Source organism: Ambystoma mexicanum, chromosome 7p (genome assembly GCF_040938575.1).
Source record: "Ambystoma mexicanum isolate Mex_15411 chromosome 7p, UKY_AmexF1_1, whole genome shotgun sequence".
In the NCBI taxonomy this organism is placed as follows: domain Eukaryota; kingdom Metazoa; phylum Chordata; class Amphibia; order Caudata; family Ambystomatidae; genus Ambystoma; species Ambystoma mexicanum.
The window spans coordinates 724,307,508-724,334,160 of NC_090939.1; the positions used below are offsets into that span (position 1 = coordinate 724,307,508).

The 26,653-nt window shown below is 46.8% G+C and overlaps 1 protein-coding gene across 1 annotated transcript in view; it reads right to left on the reverse strand.

The window, feature by feature from the left end:
* The window catches only part of RBBP7 (RB binding protein 7, chromatin remodeling factor), a 562,467-nt gene that overhangs the window by 145,519 nt on the left and 390,295 nt on the right, over nucleotides 1–26,653 (reverse strand). The window contains exon 9 of the mRNA XM_069636807.1: nucleotides 16,956–17,032. Coding sequence (XP_069492908.1) covers nucleotides 16,956–17,032 — 77 coding nt within the window. The remainder of the gene's footprint in view (nucleotides 1–16,955; nucleotides 17,033–26,653) is intronic.

The following is a 26,653-nucleotide window of genomic DNA, read 5'->3' on the forward strand; positions in this document are numbered from 1 at the left end:
GCAGGCTCTCCGGTCACTGGAAATCATTTCAGCTGCTTTTCCTTCATCATCCTCCTCCTCCTCTTCGGTTTCAGTTCCAGTGGTCGACTACTTTTCAGCTTCCAGATTCGCATCATTTATCTGGAACTACAGCACAACCTCTGCATTCTCTCCCTGCATTTTGCAAGAAGGGGCAGTCTGGTTGTCCAATCAGGACAGCCAGCCTCCCCACTGGGATTTGTCCCCATTCAAGCAAGGTGGAAGACAAAGGGCTGTGGAGTTTTGACACCTCCCTCGCTTCCTGCCATCAGAGACTGGAGCCTGGGCCGGGAGTTCAGGGGACTCCAGTCAAAGATCAAAATCACACAAAGGACTTTCCCACCCAGAATGTCAGGGGAAGGAACAAGACAAGAAACAATAAAATTGTAAAAAAAAGAAGACCGGGGCCATTTTGGTAAAATGAGTATCCTTGGGCGTCTTTACTGCAGCTGTGAACAGTCCGCGGTAAAGGTGCACCAAATACATACAAGGTATCGCTGCCACCAGCCATTGAAGCTAAGCTTGTCCCTGTAACAGAATTTACAGTTTTAATGTGAAAGGGGATACATTGCATCTCCCCAGCACTCCACATAAGGTGGGGTGTGCTGGCTTCACAGAATTAAATGTAAAAAAGGGATCCAGAGATCCTTTCTACCCTTGGGAACTGTAGTTCTCTCAAGTTTAGCAAAAGAAAGTTAAAAAGGGGAGCCCGAGGGCAACCCAGCAACATGCCCTTATTACCAATACATTGTTAAAGAGGATAACCTTAAGAAGACACTATGGAGAGTCAAAAATGACACCCATAAAAACAGTTAAAGATTCTGAGAGTGGAAAAAGGTTCCAACTCACTGAGTTAAGGAAAAATATCCCACTACTAAAGCAAAACGTTCTGGGGTTGACCCAGGGCAGGAAGATTTACCAGTTCTGTGAAAATCTTACCCAGTAGTTTTCACTGACCACCAGGCCCTACTAACTATATTCGCCGACCCCAAAGTGAGAATGCCCCCTTGGATAGCTAGGTGGGGATTACGGCTACAAGATTACAAATTTGACAATGTACATCGCCCCGGGAAAGAAAACAACCCGGCTGATTACTCAAGACACCCCACAGGTCTGCCTCAAGCGAGTAAGTCTATTGCTGGCGCCTACATCAATTATGTCCTCCATCACCTGCAAACATTGCCTGTAGACTGGGCCACCATAGGAGAAGAATCAGAAAACGATAAAGCCCTCGCAATACTAACTCACTGCATCCGAACGGACAAGATGGCACACGTCAAACATCAGGGAAGGCAGGAACAGGAGGCGGTGAAAGATGACATAAGAGCACTAGAACAGGTGAAAGACGAGCCAACAGAGGTGAATGACTGCATCGTCATGAATGGCTGCAAGATGGTCATCCCACTGTTGCGTGAACGCGTCACACTGGCACATGAAGGCCACCGGGGGGGTAGTCTGCATGAAACATCTATATCAGAAGGTGTGGTTCCCCAAGTTGGATGATCTGGTGGAGAGGTTGTGGGCAAGTGCGACACATGCGCATAGGTGGCTCCCTCACCGCACCCAAATCTGCTAAAGACCCCACTTCCAGGAGGGGTCTGGAAGAATAAGCTGTGATTTCTTTGGACCATTGCGAAATGGAATGTATGTAGTGGTGCTCAACGACGAACACTTGGTTCCCGGATGCACAACTCATTGACCCCACAGCAGCGACATGCGTCACCCCTGCACTAGACCGAATATTATCTAGCTACGGGATACAAAAGGACATAAATCAGTCAACAGGCTCCTGTTCACGAGCCACGACTGAGAACTTTGCACGATACATTGGGTTCCAACACCGAAAGAGAACACCATGTTCGCCTCAGGCCAATGGGATCGTCGAACGATTTATGACCAACATTAAGAACTCTGCAGACAGCCAACCTAATCCACAAACCGTTTGAGCAGGTGCTACATCAGCTACTACGGGAGCACCATCATACTCCACACTGCACCACAAGCGTCAGCACCTCTGACCTCATGTTTAGACGAGTCATAAGATAAAGACTGCCGGAGGCATGAACTTCATCTCAGAGCACTCGCCTCGACCAGCAGGTCGAAATCAGGAACAGGAGGGGAGCATGAAGGAGAGAGCTGATGCACAGAGAGGAGCAAAGGAGTGTGAAATAGAACCTGGAGATCTCGTAGTGGTATGCCAGAAGGCGGCTAGGAAAGAAAAATCGCACCAGAAAGGCTAGTGGTGACCAGCAAGAAGGGCACCATGATAATGCTAAGGGAGATCAACAGTCCATAACGAGGCATTCATCTCAATTCAAGAGACTACCAGGCTTTGCACCCATGAGATGGCAGCCTTCAGGTGACGGACCGTTTGCTCTCAGATGACCCCCATCAAGGAGACGGGGAACAATATGAAGGCGAGAACACTGGAGAAGAACGCTCACCCACCCAGGATCTCACTTGCCCCAGAAGGTTTCAATGGAGCCAATTGAGAAGCGGTGAAAGCACAGGTGATGTATGCTAAAAGGGGTAGTGGGGGGAATGTCATGTGACGTGATCAACCACTTTTCCCACATTGTGTGTGGGCAGCTGCCAGTTCAGGAAAAGTTACAGGGAAGTGACGTTGGGTTAGGGAGGGGGCGGGACTTGGATACACAGGTGGGTTTGGCAGTTCACTGTTGATGTTAGGTGAATAAAGACGTTCCTGAAGACACCGTGTCCGTGTGGTTGTAGCCTGATCAGGGCCGGCCTGATAACGTGTCCAGCGGGACCACCTGCATGGTCAATGCACGGACACCTGACTGTTCCTGTCAGGGTTCTGCATGGAAGCCAGGCGTGTTGTCTGAAGGATTCCCACAGCGTAGACACAAGTGCGGAGTGAGTGCTTCTTACACGTTTGGAGGATGATTAGAGTTGGCTGAGGTCACTGTAGTCTCCAGTGCAGTCAATCTCCTTACTGTGCAGCATAAACTGCACCACTCTGCACTGACCAGTGCAGTCCTGCTGTACGGCAGAGTAGGCCTTAGCCTCTGGGACTGAGTCCATGATTCATTTAGTGTCTTGAACAAGCAAGGAGTGGGAAGGCCCAGTTAGTATATTTGGCAGTGTGCATCACTGCACTGTGGACATTGGATCCAACAAATTAGTAAGGGGTGCACCTCCCCACACTGAAGCGACGGGCAGACCGCCCTTTTGCAGCGCGTGAGGTGAAACACGTTGCTTTGGAAAAAAAAACAAGCAACATGGACACTCCGTTAGTGCAAGTTGTTTCTCTGCATGAGGTCTCAGCCTTTAAGCACAGAGGAAGGTGTTGACTTCACATTGGACTTTTCTGATATACCGGCCAAAAAATAAGATAGGTGCACTCCACGCCCCTGTCTGCAACGAACAAGTTGGAGGGGGTCCCGCAAGACCTCTCAGTGAGCATGAAAATTACATTATTTTCTTCCCTCCAACAATGGGATTCCCGTGGACCCCGGCAGGCACTACTTGTAAAGGGTACTAAACTAGGAGTTCTCAAAATCACTTGCTTGCCTTGGATCTAAGACTAGAGTAACAGTGGTAAACACCCTTACCAACGCTATGGTGCACCAGATGGACGTCGCTTCTTCTCCCCCCCCCATCCCCCCAGTTTTCCCCACAGCCCTGTATCAACAAATACTCAGCAAGAAGATTATCTGGCTAATGTTAATTGCAAATGTAAAACGAGGCTTACCCATTACAAGCACCTGCAAAGTGGACACCACCTTCATTTGAAAAACACAGCATTGATGCAGGAGATACCTTCTCTCTTCGGGTCCACTTTACCCATGATCTACCTTCACCCTGCCACATTGCTCGGATCCAATGACCTCTCGCTGCCATCTACTCTTACTTCATCCAATATGTTATCCACAGTTAACAGTTTACCATCAAAACTGAAGCAATAATGAGAAAATTGGAAATCCAAAAGATCTCCATGGACACCCTTCAGAGCAGCTTTGATAGCTGTAAGGCCTTCATACTTATTACCTCATTACTCATTACCTCTATTTACCATCTTCATTGATTTGTTTATTTATAGAGCGCTTTATGCCAAGGCGCTGTACAATGGAACAACTCATACAGTGAACAAACAATGTGAGCAAAATTACATGATGAATCAATCGACAGTAAAACAGCGCAAAAAGCAGTTAACTGTGGAGAAGGGGAGGTAGAAGAAGTAGGATTGGCGAGGGGGAATAGAAAACAACAAGTGAGGAATAGGAAGGTGGGAGAATGGAAGGAGAGGGGATTAAGGAGTCGGGAGAGGGGGATGAAGAGAGAATGGGAGGATCTTCAAGGAGGAGAGTGGAGGAGAAGGGATTTAAGGGATGTGCGAAATGAGGGAAGGGTAGCGCAAGAGCGGATTGAGAGAGGGAGTGTGTTCCAGTGAAGAGGAGCAAGCAGTTGGAAGGAACGAAACCTGGAAGATGCACAAGGGGAAGGAGGTACAGTAAGGAGGAAACGGTCAGCAGAACGAAGAGGGCGTGGGGGGAGTAGGTGGTGAGAAGTGAGGAGAGATGAGGAGAAAGACCATATAAGGATTTAAAAACAAGGCAGAGAAAGCAGAATTTTAACTGAGTGGAAAGGTAGCCAACGAAGAAGAGAGCGAGGAGGAGATGGAATCACGGGAGCTAAGGAGACAAAGGGTACGAACAGCAAAGTGGTAAATGGATTTGAGGGGGGTAAACTGGGAGGCAGGAAGTCCAAAGAATAAAGGGGAGCAGTAAAATAGCCGGGAAAAGATGAGGAGATAAGGAGTTTGGTTGCATGGAAAGTGAGGGAGGGACGGATTTTGCGAATGTTGTATAGATGGAAGCGGCAGGAGCGAGAGGTAAGTGAAATGTGTTGAAGGAGATAGAGGAGTTAAAAATAACACCCAGATTGCGAGCCTTGGAGGAGATAGGGAGGTCGGAGGGGGGAAGTGAATGAATGGCGGAGGAGAGGGAGAAGGAAGTGAGTTAGAAGTGAAGAAAAGGACTTCCGTCTTATCAGTGTTGAGAGGAAGCGGGAGGACATCCAGTTCTTGATAGCTGTGAGACAGGAGGAGAGTTTGAGATGAAGGTCAGGTGTGAAGGAGGAGAAAGAGAAAGTTGAGTATCAGCATAAAAGTGATGGGAGATGTCAAAGGAGGAGATAACGGGCGATGAGTGATGTATAAAGAGAAAAGGAAAGGACCAAGTACAGAGCCTTGAGGAGCACCATATGTTAGAGGGAAGGAAGAAGAGGTCTGACCACCCCAAGACACAGTAAAGGAACGAGAAGAGAGGTAGGAGGATAGCCAATTGAGAACAGGGCCCTTGAAACCAAAGGAGGAGAGAGTGTGCAGGAGGAGTGGATGATCGACAGTGTCAAAGGCAGCAGTGAGGTCAAGGAGAATAAGGATGGATGAATGCTTGGCATGCCGAGCAGAGAGGAGAGAGTGGAGGATCAAAATAAGAGCGGTTTCAGTGGAATGTTTAGGTCGAAAGCCAGATTGAAAGGGAGGAAGAATAGAGGAGGAGGAGACAAAAGAAGAGTTGGGAATAATCTTCTGCTTGCTTCTTCCTTTGAAGACCTGCCCTTAAATAACCCATTGCCTCGTCTAAATAGGGACCATGGCCGGGAGCCCCGGGTTGAAATCCATATGGACCGCTTACCATTGATGGGAAGGCAGGACCATTCATGCAAACCTATCAGGCACGTGCAAATGTACAAACCCCCGACAGCCAAAAAACGTGGCACAAAGGCGTGACTGGTGTAGCCCACACACAAGAACCAGCTGCTCCATTTTATACTAGGTTTCAAACCAGACAGCCTTTGGACCTACCACCAAAGTGCGCAATGGGCTTTCACCATCTACCAACTGTTTCGGTTTTCTTAGTGGAATCTGTGGGAATTCTGGAGCAGGTCTTGAACAATGACCAGTATCACACCATCTTGAGTGCCCCCAAATGTGCAACGCACGAAAATGAGTATTGCCAAGAAGGCTTTGTTAAAGTAACCTGCTAAGCCACCGTTAGGCAAAGATTGTATGCAGTACTCTCTGGGAACACTACAAAAAACTGACTACAGGTATAGGAAACCCAACCTTTGGTTATAAGCTTGTATTACACAGTTTTAGTAGCGTGTTGATCAGCCAGGCTTATCTCGAGGGGTCAATGTGAGCTGTAGTGGAGTTACAGAGCTTTACAGTTATAAGTATTCAAATTAACTCTTACACTGAAGGTTTCCTGAATAAACAATCAGTCAGAATACGCCTTCATCAGAAGCGGAGCAATATAATAGTAACGCTCAAATACACTTCATCAAATACACTCTAAATATCTCTAAATCAGTAGATACCCTTGGGGGATGGCCCACAGATGCTACCTACACACTCAGGTAACTTCAACTGCTAGGGTCCTGGGGACATTAATATGCCACTGCTGCATTTAGGACCATATAGTAATAAGTCAAAGGAGAAGATTATCTAGAACATACAAGAGACCACAAATATTCTTAAGCAGGCAAATACTTTTGGATCCCTCCAGAAAATTAGTACAAAAGGCTAAGCCAAAGTCAATGGACAAAAGTCTTATATAGGATGAAGCACCTCTGGTGATGGAAAAGTCTTTGTACAATGTTTCAGAAGTCTGAAGAAAAGAAGAATCAAATGTAGGGCCAAAAGCGGATTAGACTTGAGTGGTACAAGATGCAAGCAACTCCACTGCAAGAGGTAAGTTTTCTCAGACTTTGTACAGTACCTTTAAAATGAAGAAAAGATGCAGTGGATGACTCCTGTTACTGTGCGGCTCTGCAGATCTCACTGTTCCTGGGCCTCAGTCGTGTGGACAAGAGGGAGGAAGGTGTGGTTCCCCAAGTTGGGAACTCCAGCAATGCACTGGGATGGTCAAAACTCGCAATCGGTGAATAAATAAGGAAAATAAAGAGCAGACCTCGACTGACTCAGAAGTCGCAGAATGCTTCGCAGCCCACTATGAAACACTATATGCCGCCCCACCAACCCTGATAGACCCCCCCCCCATACTGGACGAAATCCCCCTCCTGTCCCTGGACGATACTCAGACAATTTAGAAGCAGAAATCAGAAGAAGAATTGACAACGGCCCTATCCCAACTACAAAACGGGAAAACTCCCGGACCCAATGGCTTCCCAGCGGAAAAAATAGGGAGTAGTGAGGTAGCATCACACATGCTCAAGATGTTTCGACACGCGAAGGAAACAGGGACTCTCCCTCCAGATCCAAGAAAGGCTTGCATAGTGGTAATACACAAAGAAGGTAAACCACCAGATACATGTAGTTCCTATCGACTGATTTCACTTCTAAACACAGGCTAAAATCCGAGCGAAGATGCTCGCAAATAGGCTGCAAAACCCACCGAGACCAATGCGGCTTTATGCCGCAGAGATCCACGCGGATAAACATCCATAGATTACACGTTGCCATTGAAAGAGCACAAACACTAAAAGAGGCACTTGCGCTTCTCACCATTGATTTTGAAAAAGCATTTGATTATGTCCATTGGGAGGCTCTGTGGGTCATAATGAACAAAACGGGATTCTGCGATCAATTTAGGAGCTGGGTCAAACTCCTATATAAATTCCCGACAGCTGTGATTAGAGTAAACAGATGGTCCTCACGCAGTATTAATTTAGGGAAGGGAACAAGCCAAGGATGCCCCTTATCCGCAATGCTGTTCGCGCTAGTGATTGAACCCCTAGCAATAATGCTGAGGGATAGAAAGTCATGGAAGGGATTCCACTGGGCCCAGGGATGGGAGGACAGGGTGTCCCTATACGCCGATTTGCTCATCTATACGAGTAACCCGAAAGAATCATGTCCTATTGTCACTCACCTACTGAATAGATACGGGACGTTTAGTGGGCTGAAGGTAAACTACCACAAATCCATATTATTCCCAATTAAGGGACTAAACGAGGCAATCCCAAATAACTGTCCATTCCAAGTAGTAACCACACAATTCCGGTACCTCGGCGTGCAAATCACAACTGATATTACAGAATATGTCCCCAAAAACCTTTACCCGATCATAGACAGATTCACTAATGATGTGAAGCATTGGATGGCCCTCCCTCTAACTATACTGGGCAGAGCGGCCTTGTTTAAGATGCTAGCTCTCCCGCGTTTTCTATGTATCCTGCAGACTGCACCGCTATCCATACATAAAACAGAATTCTCCAAAATTGATGGAATTCTTAGGAAATTGCTGTGGGGAGGTGGTCACCCTCGAATAGCCCTGCGCATGTTACAACGCTCCACGTGGGAAGGCGGGCCCAGACTCCCCCATCTTCAGACATATTAGGCTTCCCAGATGGCAATAGTAAATGACATCCTACACAGCAACCCAGAGCAGCCACGTTCGAGCGGACATACGAGCAAGACAGGGATCCGCCCCACTAGAGAGCATATACCAACATACACCACGACAAATCCTGAAAACAGTCAAAGCTCATAGAGCATGGATATGGAGAGATGTTCATAAACATTTAGGCAGGGAGGGGAAAAAATCACACCGGTGCAACCACTGTGGAGGAATAGGCATCTCCCTGAACTTAACAGGCTTCTGAGATGGGCAACCTGGGAAACAGCTGGGATCTCCACGATTGGAGACATAATACAAGATGGCGCAGTGCTGTCCTTCCAATCCCTAAGAGAAGTTTGACCTACCCATGACAGAACACTTCCACTAAAAGGCAGCTGGTACACGCCGCGCTCACAACATATACAGCAGATCTGACGGATATGCCCGAGTCCACACCAATAGAGAGAAACATTGAACTTGAGAGAATAAATAAGGTACCCTCCACAATGTATAACACGATCGCCTCATTTGCAACACCAGAGCTCCACGGTTTGAAAGCCAAATGGGAACAGGACGTAGGACTAATATGAGAGGATTGGGTTACGACTCTTATGTATCCCAGAGAAACAGCCATATCTGCCAGAATCAGACTGATCCAGCTCAAAATACTACACAGGATATATTATCCAAGAGAGGATTAATACCGATGGGGGAGAGCAACAAACCCCAACTGCCTTAGATGTGGGCGAGAGAGAGGGACCTTCTTCCACATCCTATGGGAATGCCCACAAATCCAAACCTTCTGGCAGAGATACTGTAACAGACTCTAGTCACCGGCTAGGAAATACCAAGGGACCCCAAACTACTACTACTGGGAATAGAGGAAGACATTGCGCTATCTCGATTTGAAAAGCTTCTATTCTCAACAGCCAAAGGCCTAGCAAAAAGAAATATAGCTCAGCTATGGGGCTCAACCTCCTCCCCACAATATGATCAATGGGTAACGGATGTGGACACATGCATAATAATGGAAACAAGAGTATATACCACCAGAGGCTGCCCTGAGAAAGCACGCAAGATCTGGCCAAAATGGGAAGACAACTAAAGACAATAACTGACAAAGCATAACGTGTAATGAACTGCCGTAAAGACTTGAATTATAACTTTCATATGAGATCAGGGTTTACATACGATCTGCAGAATTACCTGGACAAATACCCTTAGGTGTATGCTATGCAATGTAAATGTTTGTACGTTTGAAAGTTTGTATGTTTAATGTATTGAGTGAGTGATGTATTTCAAAACCAATAAAATATATATTTTTTTAAAAACGTGCAACCGCCAAACTTCACTTTCAGTGGCCGTTCAGTGTTTCAGCTCCTGGCATCTACCGCAAATAGCAACACTGCGGTTCCTGGCTGTCTAGATGGACTGTCCTTGCTTCTGAGGTCACGCACTCTTGAGGGGCTCAGGCTCGGTCAGTCCTGCTCCCTGGGAGTCTGGAGGATCTTCCTGGAGCTCTAGGCCAGCTTAAAAACAACGCACCCAATCTTATATTCCTCTCCCTGGCTATATGGTTTCCAGCAGCAACTGTGGAATTTCAACCAGCTCTGAGATGGATGTCCACGTGGCTTACTTTGGAGTTGATTGGTCCCAACTCAAGGGGAGAAATCGTCCTTGCAGGGGCTTCTGTCAATGCAAACTTGGCGTTTCGGCACCGCAGCAGTGCTTCACCGAGCAAACCAACAGTCCAGGAGTTGCAGCAGGCGTCCTCTACAAGTTCTTCGGTTCCTTCATCCAAGGGTTGACTGCCTTAGAAGCCAACAGACTCGCCTTTTATTCAGTTCTCTCCCATTCATTCCAGCCTAGCTGTCAAGTCGGACAGTCATCTGGCCAATCACCACAGAGTGCATTTCGGTCTCTTAGGAGACAGCACAGGGAGTTTCAGGCACCTCCCTCACTTCATGCCTACCCCAGACACCCTGCAGCCAGAGGCGGGCTTCACTCGTGAATCCCGTCAAAGGCAAAACCAACAATGGGACCAAACCTGGTTTGGCGCACAGAGTACATCTCAAGAAGTACCTTTCCACAAAGAAATGGCGAAAAAAGAACCAGCCATTTTGACAAAAATGGCACCCTTGGGTGCTTTACTGCAGCTCCGAACGCAGCCAATGCACACCATGGTAGTCAAAACGAAAACCACTGTCACCAGCCATTCTGTGAGAAAAAGGCTAACAAAAAATGTTACATGAGAAGCTAGACAAAAGGGATACTAGGTCAGTCCTCCAGCACCCTATTGTAAGATGGTGTGTGCTGGGTCTCGAAAATTACAAAAGTAAAGTCAATTTTACTTTACTGCTATTGGAAACCATTTAACCAAGAGAAGGTATTTAAACCTTTGGGAAATCTGAAAGACTTCCTTGTGCCACTGCACTGAGAGTGGGGCAAAGGGTCTCTCTCTCCAGGTTAAAAAAAACCAAGTCCTCAAAATCCAGCAAAGTTGCTGGGGTCCCTGAGGTGGAGGGAATTAGCAAATTTCAGAGAATTCTCCCCAACAGGCACCACCGAATTTAAATAAGAAAATTGCTGTCCCCTTACAATCACTACGACCTGAGCTTGTCTTTGGTAAGGACAAGGAGAGGGAAATGGATCCCGACATCAATATGGAATCCCAGTTTGACCATCAACCGGAACCTACCACCAAGTCAATACACTTTTTTGCCCAGCCTGAAAGAGGGTCGGGCCCTCCACTACCATCAATTCGGAAGCACCCATTGACCTGGCACTTATGGGGTACCCAACAGTCTGGGCCAGCAGACAATTATGTAGAGATCATCTTGGCAGACTCAAAAAACAGAGGAACCCATAAGGCCCTTCAGATACAGAGTCACATTTGTGATAACAGCCTGGTCCTTAATCGTGCCCATATTCTGGACTTGTTATATGACATTATCCCCCTGTGACACATCCAGCCCAATGATGTAAAAAAAGTTGACATTTACAAACAAGTACCCAATCCCACTTTTATTGTATTCTTTGCAAATAGTACTTTGTTTTATGTACTGCAGAATTTGGGTGCATGGGCTATGAATGTGTTTTGGTGTAAATGGAGTATGGCAAGAGATTGTCCACCAAAACACGATGTGTCACCTAATGTACCAGACTCTGGCGGCAATAAACATCTTGCTGCCCTTAGCCTGCCAAGTGGCGCAGAGATTAGGGACCATAGCCGGGTTGAATCCCACTGGGCTTGGCTGGGTAAGCTGGTGCCCCAATACGGGAGATCAGCTCTTTACTATGGTGCCAGACACCCGGCTCATCAGTTGGAATACCCACAGACACCATCTATTCAAGGGTGGCAGCCTCATTCAGCAGATTGACCATTACAATGTTGCGGCATTGCAGGAGACCTGGCTTGTTCATGAGCTTGTCATTGATGGATGGCAGGTTCTTTTTAAGCAAGCTGTCCAGGGCCCACCCTAGGGGAGGACTGTTGCTAGCTGCCAAGAATCTCCTATCCTTGGTAGAAATAGCTTCGGAATTCCCCAATTTACTAGTGGGAAAAAGGTCTTTCCCTTCTTGTTCGGTAGGAGGGAGTTCCAAAGACCTTATTTTACTGAACATCTATGATCCTCCTTACAGGCTACCACATGAGCTGGTAATGTCTGAAAAGGAGGATTTGCTCCATTATCAACTTGGTTGTCTCCAGAGAATCATCTCTGGGGACTTTAATTCTAGGATTCCAAGGGAACTGGCCCTCTCAGATCGAGATCTTTCTTCATCTGATTTGTCAGATGTGGACTTGCTCTCGTTGTTCAAGAGGGACCTCAAGTGAGCAAACATCCGCTACTCTCTTGGATGTAAAATGATTAACGGTTCTACGCCATCTGATTCCCCTCATCCCACCCACCAATACAGCCTTAGACAGAAAATCTGTAGTATTCTGGACCACGTCTTCGTGGTTAATTCCGATACTCTGGTAATCGACATGGGAGTGTCACATAAATTCGAGAGCGACCATTGGATGTATATGATTTGTTATCAATTTGCCCATGGTTGATTTGGCTGCTTTTTTAAAGCTGTTTTGAATGCAAATATATGCGGGGAACCCCCTACATACCCCCCCCAACACCCTCTATATTTACTACCCCAAACCCCATCCCCCACATAACTGCAGTCAAAACTGCCACAAAAAAATTCAGCCAAATCGGTCGCTGGCTAATCCGCCCAGTCAACTTGGAGAATACAAGACCATCTACCCCTCCTGGTCAGCAAGAATTGTTTAATTGCCCCACCACCGTAGAGTTGACTACTCTGAATCTGGTTTCTTGGAATGACCGAAGGATGTCGGTGGTCGTGGCCCCTATGCAGCAGGCATTGAAGTCCTACGCTGGGAGTAGTGAGGAAAGGCTGCTTGAAACCTCCATTTCCCATGCAGGTGACGCCATTAAGGATTTTGGTGTAGCCAAGCAGGCAGTTATTTCTAAGACCTTTGTCAAAAGAAATACCGAGGCCTGTGTGACTACCGAGAGGCCCTACAGACATTTGTTCGACAAATTCATTGACAGGAAAAAGAGAACTGCATTCCACTCTTGGGATCTCGCAAGAATGGCCTTGAAACCCTGCAAACTTGTGACACTGGCAAGAAAAATCTATTGCAAAAGGCAAAGGTATCGTAGGTATGAACTAAGAGTGCCTATGCTGGCAATCATTTGGGGGCTTCGCTCGAATAAATAAAGTTTGCCAGTTTTGGAAGACCATTGAAGGCGACCACTCAGCGACCTGAGACATAATTGGCGTCCCGGAATCTGTGTGGGAATATTACTGCATCCTTGGGGAGGGTAGATATGGTGGCTCCATCTCCGCTCTCCTTGCTGGCTAAATGGGTATACTCTAATGGCCCTGCCGACATCTTCAAGTTCACTGGAAGAAGCAAATCTAGAACGCGGGGACACGATGGTATCACATACATTACTTACCGTAATAGCATTTCTGATTGGATCTGCTAGATTCACATGCGCCCACTCTCGCGCTGAGGAACCTCGATGTGTGAGATTTTGGGTACACTACACGTCATGTTAGGGATAGCGTTAGAGTTACGCCCATGTCGACGTCCCCTTTCGATCTTCGAAAGAAAAGATGCAATACTCTGCGATTACCACTAGATGTTGGACTATATGCACAGCATATGATTCTAAACAGATTAACAAGCATCAGAAATGTAGTCCTGGATTAAATTTGACCCCATTCACTGGGCCAGGGACCTTAACTGGCTCTTCCGCTGCATTTGAGAAGCCCAGTTGACCATACACACCCCCCCCACCCCAAGTCTTGGTGACACTTATTCTGCCCATTTGGAAAAAGGGCAGCTGCAGTGATCCTAGCAATTATTGCTTGTCAGCGATGCCGGATGCTCCGTCAAAAATCTTCTTGCTTACTGCTCCATGAACTTTGGAATTGGGCTGAAAGTGCAAGCCTCATTCCATTTAATCAGATATGTGGCCAGAAGAGCTTGAGTAGGACTACCAACTGTCTCGTCTTGAAGACCATTAAACAAGCCTTGAGTATCCATCAGAGGACAGTATGTAGCATTTATTGAGTGCAGCATTCGATTCAGTCACTAGGCCAGGCATCGGAACTAGTCAATTGGAACATCGCTGCTGGGCACCTCACTATGATAATCTCCCTCCATGACAGGACTAGTTAAAGTCCGGCTTCATAAATCTGGCAGGACGTCACCTTGGATCTCAATCCATCAGGGACTTAACAGGGGGTGCCTTCTTGCACCACTGCCTTCTAATCTATATCTGGCTGATCTGGGAATGGATGTGGGCAATGGTATTTCCATAACAGGGGAAATGCTCGCTCTAGTGGATGGGGTACGAGGATATAGTCCCATTCATGAAGGACCATCACTCTAGTTTTTGTCTAGCAGGTAAAGATATTCCCAGTCCCTTCCTGTCAGATTGACACTTGAGGTCTGAATATAATTTATCTTCTAGACTCTCTGGTGTTTGCCCGCTCACAGTCTGTATATACCAGTCTAAGCCAGCTCTCAGAAAGTATAGTCATTTGGGAAGAGGTTTCTGGATCGTTCCTCATGGGACGAGCCCACTCACAATCTAGTGTTTGCATCCTAAGACTTTGAAGCGGACTTGTTGCCCGACAACGAATGGCATACAACATATATGGTCAAGAAATACAAAAACCAAACCGTAATCAATAAGCAGGGTCATAGTTCATTACATAAAGCACATCAAATCAAAGTCACAATTCATGCATCTCGGGCTGAGTGAGTCAAGAAGGTCCACCCATAGAATCCCATAGTAGTTTCTGAATATCTCCCACTCTTACCTTGTTTAACCTGTTCAAGGATCACACATTTTAATTGAGCTACAGAGTATCTAGCCTCAACAAAGTGCATGGCTACCTGTGATTTGAGGTTTTTAGTGCTTATGTTAGGCTTATGCTCAGTCCATCTCGTTTTGGCTTTCCTCGTGGTCATATCTACATAGTAAAAGCCACATGGGTATTTTAGGCCATAAATTACATTGGTAGAGATTCACAAGTACATGAGTGTTTGAGCCAGATGGTTTTCCCTGAATGTGGATGTGTAATACTGCTGCCTAGTATTAGGTTTCCCACAATGCTGGCAATTCTGGCATAGTAATGTAACTTTGAACTGAATTTTGTGCGTTATTGCCATTGTCATTTCTGCTCAGACTGTTACGGAATGCCTTACTGTCCTATAGGCAAATGTCTGGTTGTTGGAACAATTGCTGTAGTTGAGGGTCAATTTGGAGCATGGGCCAGTTTTTCTGTATTATCTTTTTGATCCTGGGACTCTGGATGGAATGTGTGATCACGTAAACAAGAGGTTCTATGTTGGGAGGCTTGGTTTTCCAGAGTGTATCGATCAACTTAACTTTGTCTGCAATGTTCGAGATTAAAGTGGGGTTAAAGCCCCTCTCTTGGAACTTCATCTATAGTAGTGTAGATTGCGTATTCGCTGGTTTCAGAGATGTTCCTTCTGTAACGGTGGAATTGGCTCAATGGTACACCGTCAATAGTTCGAGGGTGAAAACTCGTTGCCAGTAGGAGGCTGTTCGTCTCTGGTCTTTGTGTAGATTCTGGTTTCCAGGCTCTGGCCTTTGCTGTAAATTTCGACATCTAAAAAGTTAGTGATTTACTGGTTTGAGTTGTGAATTGGCTACTAGGATGCATTCTGTTCATGTTGAAGAATTCCTGTAGTTCCTCTGATGGTCCAGTCCAGATAAAGAAAATAGTGATCTAGCGTACGTAGATGGATAGATGTATCCATTTAGGCGAGGAGATTACGTGTTCGTGTTCCAAATAAAACAGGTATTTGCGTAGCATGGTGCGATAGCAGCGCCCATGCTTGTACCAGAAAGTTGGAGTAAGTGCCTGTCTTGAAACTTAAAAAAGTTGTTCATTAGAACAAGTTTCAGTAATGTCAGCACAATGTCTGAAAAAAAAGTTATAGGGTACCCGACACAATGACCTCGTTGAGTGAAAAAAAATGGGTTTGGCCAAGTTGGCCTGCAGAGGAGGGGCCTACTCCGTAAAGATATTTGTCCAACTATACACAGCAAAGATTCTCCCGACCCTCCTATATGAAGCTGAAAACTGGGAATTCAGTAATATACGGGACGTAAACAGGCTAGAGTCCAAGTTATTGAAGAAATTGTTTTGACTTCAAGCGCGGGTCAGAGTGGATTTGATCCGCCTCGAATTTGATGTAGCTCCATGCGAGGCGAGATCAGTTGTCATGCGTTATATAAATTGAAAGTGGCGAACGCCCCGAGTGGCTCAATGAACTGTTATACCTTCGAGGCGCAACAATTAAAAGGCAAGTTTCATGCCAAACAGCAACATGGTTAACCTCACCGCGATGGCGGACCAATGGCATTCAATGGTCTTGTGTTGTCCCCAGAACACCAGCTATCATAGCTATAAATCCATGATGAAATCTATTTTCCAAAGTTATCACGACCAGCAGATTGTAAAGCTAACTGGGAAGAGTAACTGCGCTTTGTTTCATGACCATATCCTCCTACCAGAAAAATAGCCAGAGTATATGCACCGGTTCCTAGGCAACACTCTGGTTTGGGATTACTGGCGGATCAAAATTAACACAGATTAGACCCTCGAAATAACCGGAGCATGGTCTAATATTCTGCAGGCTCTGTGGGGAAATTTCAGCCGAACATCTTTTAATGAACTGAAGCAGTAGTGACATTAAGGACGGTAGGCTGCCAGAATGTATGATGGTGTAAATGAGGGGACGTGGCCACTGCTCATGAACAGTAACAAGCTTATTTTTCTCACAATTTTTGTGGAAAAAGTTGACCTTAATTATGAATGACCTTTATGTGTATTGAATGGGGGTGTGAATGAATTGGTGAATAGATGACCTTGTTGGAAAGGTAATAATGGGACCACATATTTTAGTAGTGTGTGAGTCTTCTTGTATCTTTCGCGTGCTGGAAAGTTGTCAGTATTGTACAACCAAGTAACATTAATAAAAAATAATTTCGAAAATAAATAAAGCAAACCTAAATTTAACAGCAAAAGACAGGTAGATCTTACCTCAAGTCCCATACATTAAGCCTACGGTCTGTGCCACTTGAAGCAAGTATGGTTTCGTTATGGGGAGACCAGTGGACCTGTGGGAGGGGAAAACAATGAAATAAGCACAATTCTCTGCAGTCCTTTTATCCAGTGCGACATTTAAAGTACTGAAATTACTAAATTAACCCTTTAACAGAATATTTCGAGACGATTCATTATTTGCACTTAAAATGTAAACACTTTCAGATAAATAATTGCAATTGAACTATTACTAAGAAGACTTTTCTATAAACCTACAGTTAGCAATTTCAAACACTTTTGCATTGGTAGTTTGCTGTTCTGAAGGATCTGTATTTTGTTTTTGGCCTGTCAAAGTCCAATTTAGAGATGAACAGCCATAGCTTAGGTACAAGAGAATGATAGCACAGCACCAATATTGGACTACCTTTCATGGGGATGTGATGAGGGAAGCTACAATGCCAGAAACTCTGCCTAAGGCAGAACCAGAATGAAACTAAATTGATCCCAACTGAGCAGCCAGGGGAATTCAACATCCTTAGTGTTTGGGATCACTATTGAGACTGACCATTTCACAGTAGATTTCTCCCCGACAGGTCCTCATCCATGCACCCAACAGGGGTCTAAATACTGGGGTACCCCCGTCAAGTTTGGCTCTTGGAAACCCAAAAGGAGTGGTGGGGGAAGGTAACAGTCACCTTTGCCTAGCTGTGTTCACAAAGGTCAACTTGATGCAAATCGAGCACAGCGTTCTATGGGCAGACTTTTTCAAAGGGGAGACAGTGACATATTGCGATATAAATCATGGCGACTGCCTGTATTTGAACGAAGCGTACAATTGTCAAAACCAGATCTTGAATAGTGTATGGATTAAAGCCTAAAACTAGACAGAAAAGCCTTTTAAATTTTCATATGACGCCCTACACCAACTTCAGGCAGTGACTGGGCGGTCATTTAATTACTTTAAAGGCAATCATGTGATAGGGAGTGGAACTATCCTCGATTTTACAATCTCCAATACAAACACAGGGTCTGCATCCGTACCTCCAGTTCCTTGTGCAACTTCCGCCATCATTTGAGTCCCTCGACATATTTGCTTTTTATTATGGCTCCTTCTTGATATTTGCAGTGAATGAGGCCCTTTTGCCTAATTCAACTGCTTCTCATTGAGAAGAGTGCACTTATCATCCCAATGGCTACTAGTGCACGCAAGGTGTCTTTTTCCATCTTTATTTTTACAGTGCAACACAAGCCACCTTCAGTGGCGTTCATGAACATTGGGCTATTACATAAAGAAAGAAAAGGGAGACTTGAGACGTGTATGAACAGTCTGAACCATTTATCCTTTTATTCAGTGCACCTTCATGCTCTACTATTCTAATGCCATGGAGCACCATATACTTGAACTAGCCCTTCGTCCTGGTTACAGACTGGTTTGTGCCATCTTAGTTCGATCATTTTTCTTCCTTTTCAGGCTGTAAATTGCTGTTATGTCCCCAGGTCAGAGCTTTGTGTGAACTGGCTGAAACAGTTTTGGGACTGTCTGGTCCCAATCCACGTTTCACTCAGGTTGTCTTGTTCCAAGGAGAATTGGGGGCGGCAGCCTATCCGATTGTACAGCCTCCACGTTTTGAATGTAGTAGATTCCCTTCCATAGGTGGCTGTGACAACCCTCAGTCAGATATCTGCATAAAATGAAGGCTCTTGAGCTAGTCGAGATGGTCAACTACCAGATCCAAGTAGCTGAAGGATCAACAAACCTGAGGGACTGCTGCATCCATTGCTCAGTCTGAGTAGTCAGTGGGTCTGCACCAGACAAACTGGGCTCTGGTGTTGCATGGGGCACTTCGCACCCAGTTGCTGGAAACTTTTCTGGCATCCTCCAAATACTGCTGGTATTTTGCGGACCTACTGCTGCAATCTCATGAGAAAAGGCTTCTTGAAACCCAAATCTTATGCTGCTCAGGGGCCTGTTAACCCCTGTACTGGGTCCTTCTAATGTCCAATCCATCATGCTGCTCCAGGGGTCCTGCTGTGCTGGAACTTATTTTAGTTACTGTTGGATTAGTCCTGCCCACAGATTGTTCATCTTTCATCAGGAGACACATACCTACATCTGGAGGGGAGTAAAAAAGAAAACACCCACCTACACCAGAAAACTCTTGAAGACTCAACCAAAGCCAGCGACCTGCCCAGAGATGGGATCCAGGCAGTACAGTTTGGCAAACAAATGCAGGGAAGCACATGTGGCGCTAGAAAGTGTCAGGAACACCCCTATTAAATTGGATTTTCAGAATCAGCCCTGTGGATAGATTAGTCAACATGGAACATTCCAATCCGTAGGTGCTTATGCAGTCATGGTTTTTGCCTTTGTATTCGGGGACTTGCAGTCCATTTTATAATTGGGAAAGTTACTACAAATCCCACAATGCATGCAAAGTGAAAACCAGGACTGGATAAGCACCTACAGATTGGAATGGGTCATATATTCAGATCAACAGGACAAACACGGTCTAGCCCAACTATCCGGGTCTTGTGACTGAAAAGCAAGGCTTAGAGCACGGGGTCTGCAACCGTTTGCTCTCCAGATGTTTGACTACAACTTACATGATTTCTGGCTATTGACTATTCTGGTTAGGGATGAGATTGGTAGTCCAAAATATCTGGCGAGTCAAAGGTTACAGACCCCTGGCTTAGAGACTTAGGAGGGCATGAGTGGTGAAGGGTTTAGTTAAGCAAACAGATAACTTAAGTTAAGCAGAATGTATAAGGGATACATTACTCACTAATCTTATTTGATGCTTGCATCTGCTTAGATTGACATGCTGTGCACAGGCCGGCATCTAGTGGAAGCTGCAGAGTATAATAGTTGTTTTCGAAACTCGAAAAGGTACGTCGACAGGGCGTGCCAGTAATACTATCCCTGGTGAGATATCCACTGTACCCATGATCCTTCATGTGTCGAGGACCCTCAGATTGTTATTTTTCTGACATGAGTTAGCATGAAGTGTAGCGTGAGTGCAGTTGTATCCAAGCAGATAAGTATCAGACAAGCTCCTAAGCATCCATGCGCCTTCTCTCCGAGGGGGGAAAGGGTGGGTGCATGGGAATCTAAGCAGATACAAGCATCAGAAGGCATGCATTACTCACCGTAATAGCATTTGACGATTGTATCTGCTTAGATTCACATGCAGTGCATATGGTCCGACATCCAGTGGTAACCGAAGTATTGCATCTCGTCTTTCGGGGGAACGAAAGGGGACATCGGCATAGGCGTGTATGTAGCACTATCCCTATCGTGATGTGTAGTGTACCCCAAAATCCCTCAGATTTTATTTTGTTTGCCATGAGGGAGCCCCAGTCTATTGTGAGCGAGTACATGAAGAGAGACAGTAAGACGTCTATGTTCCTTCCACCGTGAGTGGGGTGGCAGGGAGGGCGCATGTGAATTTAACAGAAGCAACCATCAGAAATGCTATTACGGTGAGTAATGCATGTCTTCTGATGCTTGTTAATCTGCTTAGAATCACATGCTGTGCATAGACTAGCGAGCAGTACCCGGAGTTGGCGGTGGGTTATGAGAAGGAACAGAGAAAAGATATCTTAATACTGCTTGTCCCACCAGAGAATCAGATCTAGAATGAGTGTCTAGGCAGTTTTGTAAAGGTGTGTACAGAACTCCAGGTTGCCGCTTTGCAAATCGGCTCAAGCGGAACATTTGCAATTAATGCTACGGAAGCCCCCGTGCCCGAGTAGTGTGCTCTAGGCTTGAAGGGCAGTTCTCTCTTAGCAAGAGAGAAAGTGATGCATTTGACAATCCACCCTGTGATAGCCGATTTAGAGACCGGATCCCCTTCTGTACCAGCTGCCACCAAAATAAAAAACTGGTTTGTCTTCCTCAGTGGTTTCATTCTTTCCAGGTAAAACATGATGCTCTGCGCACCTCTAGTGTGTGTAGGCTTCTTTCGGCTATGTGAGTGGGATTCTGGAAGAAAGTGGGTAGTTCGATAGATTGGTTCACACGGAACTTGGAGATGAATTTAGGCGCAAATCTGGATTGAGTGCGCAGAACCACCTTATCCCTGTGGACTAACAAAAGGGTCTAGGACAGAAAGGGCCTGTAGTTTGCTAACCCCTCTAATAAAAGTGATGGCCACTAGAAAGGCCGTCTTGTAAGTAAGGTCTTTTAGACTTACTTTATGCATTGGGAGATCCCATGAGTCTGGTTAAAACCACATTTAGAACCCATCCAGGAGCTGGGTGAAAAATGGGGGAATGGATTCTCTTAACCCCTTCCATAAGAGCCTTTATAACTGGTACTTTCCACCACAACACTCTGTTGTGACAGTGTAGGCTGAGAGCAGCTAGATGAACCTTTAGGGAATTGAAGACCAGTCCTGAGTCTAACAAATGGGTTATGTACAGCACAATGTGTGTGGGCGAGCAATCAATGGGATGGACGCCCTTGGTATTGCACCAGATGAAAAAGCATTTCCATTTACTGGAATAGCAATAGCGCATGTTAGGTTTCCTAGCTTCCCCGAGTAAGTCCATGCATCTCCAAGGGAGCTGAAGGTGTCTAAACTATGACCTCAGGAGCCAGGCTGCTACGTTCAGAGTTTTTGGGCATGGGCGTAGGGTCTCTCTCCCCCCCCCCACTTCTGTCCTGAGACAACATGTTGTACGGGCAGGTTAGTTTCATGGGGGGACACAACATCTCCATTAGATGAGCGAACTATGGTTGGCGGGGCCACCACACCTTGTGCACTATCTTGTTGAGAAGGGGAGTCGGGGGGTGGGTTGAGCATAGAAAAAAATTCCCTGACCATGTTCTCCAGAGTCCATTCCCCTTGGAGCAGTTCTTGGGGTACCTGGAGGCATAGTCTTGGCATTGGGCGTTCTCCTGAGTTGCAAACAGGTCGATTTCTGGGAAGCCCCATTCTGCGAAGAAGTTGGAGCCAATGTCTTCGCATAAACGCCATTCGTATTCTACGGGCAGTGGGAAATCTCTGCTGATCACGTCTGCTAAAAGATTGAGTTCACCTGGAACGTGTTGGGACAGTAGCAACATCTTGTGTTTGAGAGCCCACATCCAAATGTTCTGGGACAACTTGGATGCCCTGGAGAAGTGTGTGCCCAGGACTGTCCTCCCCTGTAGTTGTGTTTGAAAGGCTTTTAGTGCTCTGAACACTGTTAGCAGCTCTAACATTTATATGGTTGGATGCTACTTGTGGGGACCACACTCCATGCGCCGTTTGCTGAAGCAGGTGAGCACCACCCTGTGAGATGCGTCTGTTGAGAGTGGTTTCCACTGCGGGGGTGGTGAATGTCTTGCCCCTTCAAGAGGGTTTCCCTCGACCACCACTGCAGAGAGAGAACGAGCGCTGGCGAGACAACTACCAGATCTTCCCATTGTCGGCTGGCCTGACACCACTGGCCGTTGAGCCACTCTTGCATGGGACGCATGCGCAGCTGCGAATGGGGAACTAAATAAATGCATGACACGCTCATACCTAGCAAGCGCATTGCCTTGCGTACCATCACTTCCCGACTGGCTACATATTGAGACATCTGAGAAAGCATGTTCTGAACCCTCTCATTGGAAGGGAAGAGGAGACCCTCTTTTGTCTGAATCAGAGCAGCTAGGAATTGTTTGGCTTGACGGGGTCAAAGCTGGATTTCTTCTCGATGGCGAATCCTAGACTTAAGGGGTCTATTGTCTTCTGTGTATTTCTTAGGCATGTCTCGCAAGAGTCCCCTGTTATGAGCCAGTCGTCGAGGTAAGGGTAGACGAGGACGGATAGTCTGGCATATGTGCTGCTGCTACTGCCAGGACTTCGTAAACAACCTTGGTGCCGAGGCAATGCCGAAGGGGGGTGCTTTGAACAGATGTTTGTCCTCTATCATGAGCCTTAAGTATGTTCTGTGCACCGGCAACATCGAAATATGGAAGTATGCATCTTTCATGACCATTGTTGTCATGTAATCCCCCTGTTTTAACAGTGGAATTACTTCCTGCAAAGTTACCATACGAAACCTTTGAGGTTCGACAAATTTGTTCGCTGGGTGCAAATCTAGTACAGGGTGCATGGTGAGGTTCTTTTTCGGTACAAGGAAGTAAACTTAATAAATACCCTTGTTTGCCTGAAGAATAAGGACGGCTTCTATGGCGTCCTTTTCTAGAAGTGCTTGCTTCAGGATTCTCATCTGGCGTCAAGCGTCTTGTCTTGGGCGGTCAACTGAAGGTGGGGCGAATTCCACGCAGTAACCCTGAGCGACCATCTTTAGAACCCACTGGTCTGAAGTAATCCCCTCCCATGCCGAAAGGAAAGATGTTAAGCGCCCCCCTACCGGTGTGACATGGGAGGGGACCTGGATCCGTAGGTCATTTCTGACCAGAGGCTGCCGTTCCCCTAGAATTGGGGCCTCTGCCTTTCCCGCGTCGCTGACCCCTAGGTGGATAGTTGGTGGGGGTGCTGGATGCTTGGTTTGAGTTCCAGTTTCCCGTGCAGTAGATGTTTTGGGCGGAACGGAATTGGCCTTGAAAGTACCGGCGGGAACCGCTTCCCCCCTGGGTAGAGGGTTTGTGTGTGATCTGGTGCAAGGACTTACGAGTCTCATGCTCTTGTTTGGCATTGCCAAAGCATCGTCAACTGCTTTACCGAAGAGATTTGATTCTTCGATAGGTTCGTTTATAAGAGCAGCCTGGGTTTCCGGCTTAAAGCCAGAGTTTCAGAAACAGGCATGCCATTTAAGCAGCGTGCCGTGCGCCATGGATCTTCCTGCCGTCTCTGCAGTATCCAGAGTGTTATTTAAAACATTCCGATTGGTTTGCCTGCCCTCAGCCACGATGGGGAGTAATTTGGATCTTGCGGTTTCAGGTACCTCCTGGAGACCTTGTATAAGGTTCCATTGCGCAACAGCATAACTGGCAAGCAAAGTGGTGTTTGCTACGCGCGTGGTAAAGGCAGCTGCTGTGGTAACGAGTTTACCCAAGGCATAGAACCTTTTAGACTCCCTTCTCGGGAGGTGCTTCTCCCGTAGCAAGGGGTACTCCGGCCCGTTTCCGGGTGGTGGTGACCACTAGGGAATCAGGGGTGGCGTGTCCTTTAATATATTAAGGGTCCGTAGACTATGACCGAAATAATTTCTCTATCCTTGGATTGACTGCCCTGGTCTGGTCTGGGCTGATGTGACTAGAGAAGGTGCCAGTCTCCTCTTAATTGAATTAAGGAGAGGGATGGCTTGACTGGAGGGTTTTTTTCCTTTAAGAATGTCCTCCACAAAATCTTGTTCAGGTATGGCTTCTTGGGTGGCGGCTGCATTCCTCAAGATTGCATTAAAGGGCATCTGATTGTGTAATGGTGACGCTTGGCAGGCCGAGGTGGAAGGAGGGGAGTCCACACATAGGACATCTGTGTCCTGATTGTGATTAGAGAGTGCCCATGGCTCTATCAACTTGACGAGTGTCCTCCCAGTTGTCATGGCATCCGCCTGGTCATCTGCAGTATAGTCTTGTAGGAAGGTATTCCCTTCTTCCTCATCATAGATCTCTTGGTATGTGTCCATTTGAATTTAGTCCTCAAGGTGGGTAGAAATGAAATGGTCCTGAGAAGATTCCAAATTTCCAGGAAATCTTAAGGTTGACCTAGAAAGAGGATCCTCACAAGGTCTCTTGGGTGTAGGGTGCTCAGAGTGAATCCTTTCCAGGCGGTCCATGCACCCTTCAAATTTTTCCCTGGTCCAATTAAATGAACCAGAAGGTGTAAAAGGTGGAAAATCTTCATTTTCCTGCCTTTGGCGCTGAAATGTATTAGCAATAGCGCTAGATAAAGGCTCCCGACTATCCTCAGTCTTCACAAGCATTGGGGGTGCTGTGGCGTGTCTTCAGACGTGTCCGCGGCACGCTGCTTGCGTTTCGACGTTTCCCTAGGCATTAACCCCACTGCAGATGTGATACTTGTTGTCAGGGCTGGGCAGATTGGCAGCACTTCATGTTGGCAAACTAGTATCCCACAGTCACCAAAGCCCTGTGAAACCTCTGTATAAACCTTATATGTTGTACTTCAGAGGAGAACGGACGTGTTTCCCAGCGCTCCGCTCAGGGCCAGCCTTCGCGGGGCATTTCGCCTGCCTGAACTCAGCACAGGCCCCGCACCAACTTAAGATAAGTGCTTCTTGATATTTCCGGCGTGCAGGGAGAAAGACTAACGAAGCGGCTGAGGTCGCGGTGCATGCAGACATAGGATTTTGGCGGTTCGGACTGCAACGTATGGCTGAACAATAACCCGCATGCAGAGTGCATATGTAGGGGTAACAATCCGGGTGAGGCAACCCGACACGTACAATTTCAAGTCTCCTACGGGGCAGGGCAGGAGGCACGTGTGCGGAACCACGGGTGAAGACAACCCGATTCGAGCACACCAGCGGGTCAAGTAGTTCATTGGTTTGGGAGCACAAGTCGGTGTAAGAACGTGTAGTCTGACCCAGCACACGCTCATTGTATTTTTGGTATTTTCCAGCGAACCTCGCTACGAACGTTCGGGGACTTCCCGTGCCGCGTCAAGGAGAACAAGCTCACGACCCGCAGCTAAGTGCATTTCTGGTTCTTTACTAAAGTATATATTGTCTAAGCTGCCAGGTACTTTGTAATACCCCAAGGTGCTATGTAATGACAAGTGATATCGTGTAATTGTGCACGTTAGCACAGGCTTTTGATAACTGCTAGAAACAAATGCAGTGGGAATACAAAGCTCATGCTAACGCCATTTTGGTGCAAAAAGTTGTGGTTAGAGCTCCAAGCAAAAGCTCCTCTAGTGGTTCCAAGCTCCACCACAAAAGCTCCCAATAGCTGGTTATGGCATGACTGAGGATTGAATGACTAGGCGGAGAACTCACCACGAGAACGACCAGTGGATGGGGCGGCAGGAGCTGAGGAGCATTTTTCCCTAAAATTCCCATTCCCATCCTAAACCTCTCCCTAAACCTTTTCCCGGTGAACCTACAACCCCCTACCCATCCACTCTACGGACCCTAACCCTCTTTCCCCGGCGGGTTGCGGTAGCCTGTGTTTCCCCAACAGGTCCAGGTGCCAAGACCCTACGGGGAGGCAGGTGTTCGTGCTGCCTCTGCGCCAGACAAGTTTGAAAACGCCCTGACACTTGTGATACTTTCGGCATTGTCCGGCTAATTGGGGCGTGCCGTAGGCCTAGCGGTAGAAGGAGGCCTAGCGGTTGGTTTTTGGATTTTTGTCCTACCGGGGCCTTAGGGGGCGTCAAATGTGATTTAGAAATAGCGCCCTTAATTTTCAGAGGCCCAGTCGCAATACGCTGCTGCGGATGCGGGGAAGGCTGTTGATCTGCAGGAGAGGAAACCGTCAAACTTTTGGCTGTCCTGTTGGCGCTTTCACCAGTTTCGACGAACCCGTCGAAATCGGGGGAGGGGTTGTGTGTTTAGTGAGGGTGAACACCCCTGTTGCCGGGTGTTGTCCCTGTAGCGTGACCTGTGTCAGGCCTGGAAGGGTCAGCCGTGGCAGACCTAGGAGCGTCTGTCGTAAGTTCAATGGCATCCGGTACGGATGCTTGGTCATCACTGGTGCCCCCGTCACTTTCGTCGGGTGAGGCCGTGGGAGAAGATCTAGCCAGCAACATGCTGTAGGCGGCCCACCACTTAACGCGGCACTCCTTCAGAGTTTTGGG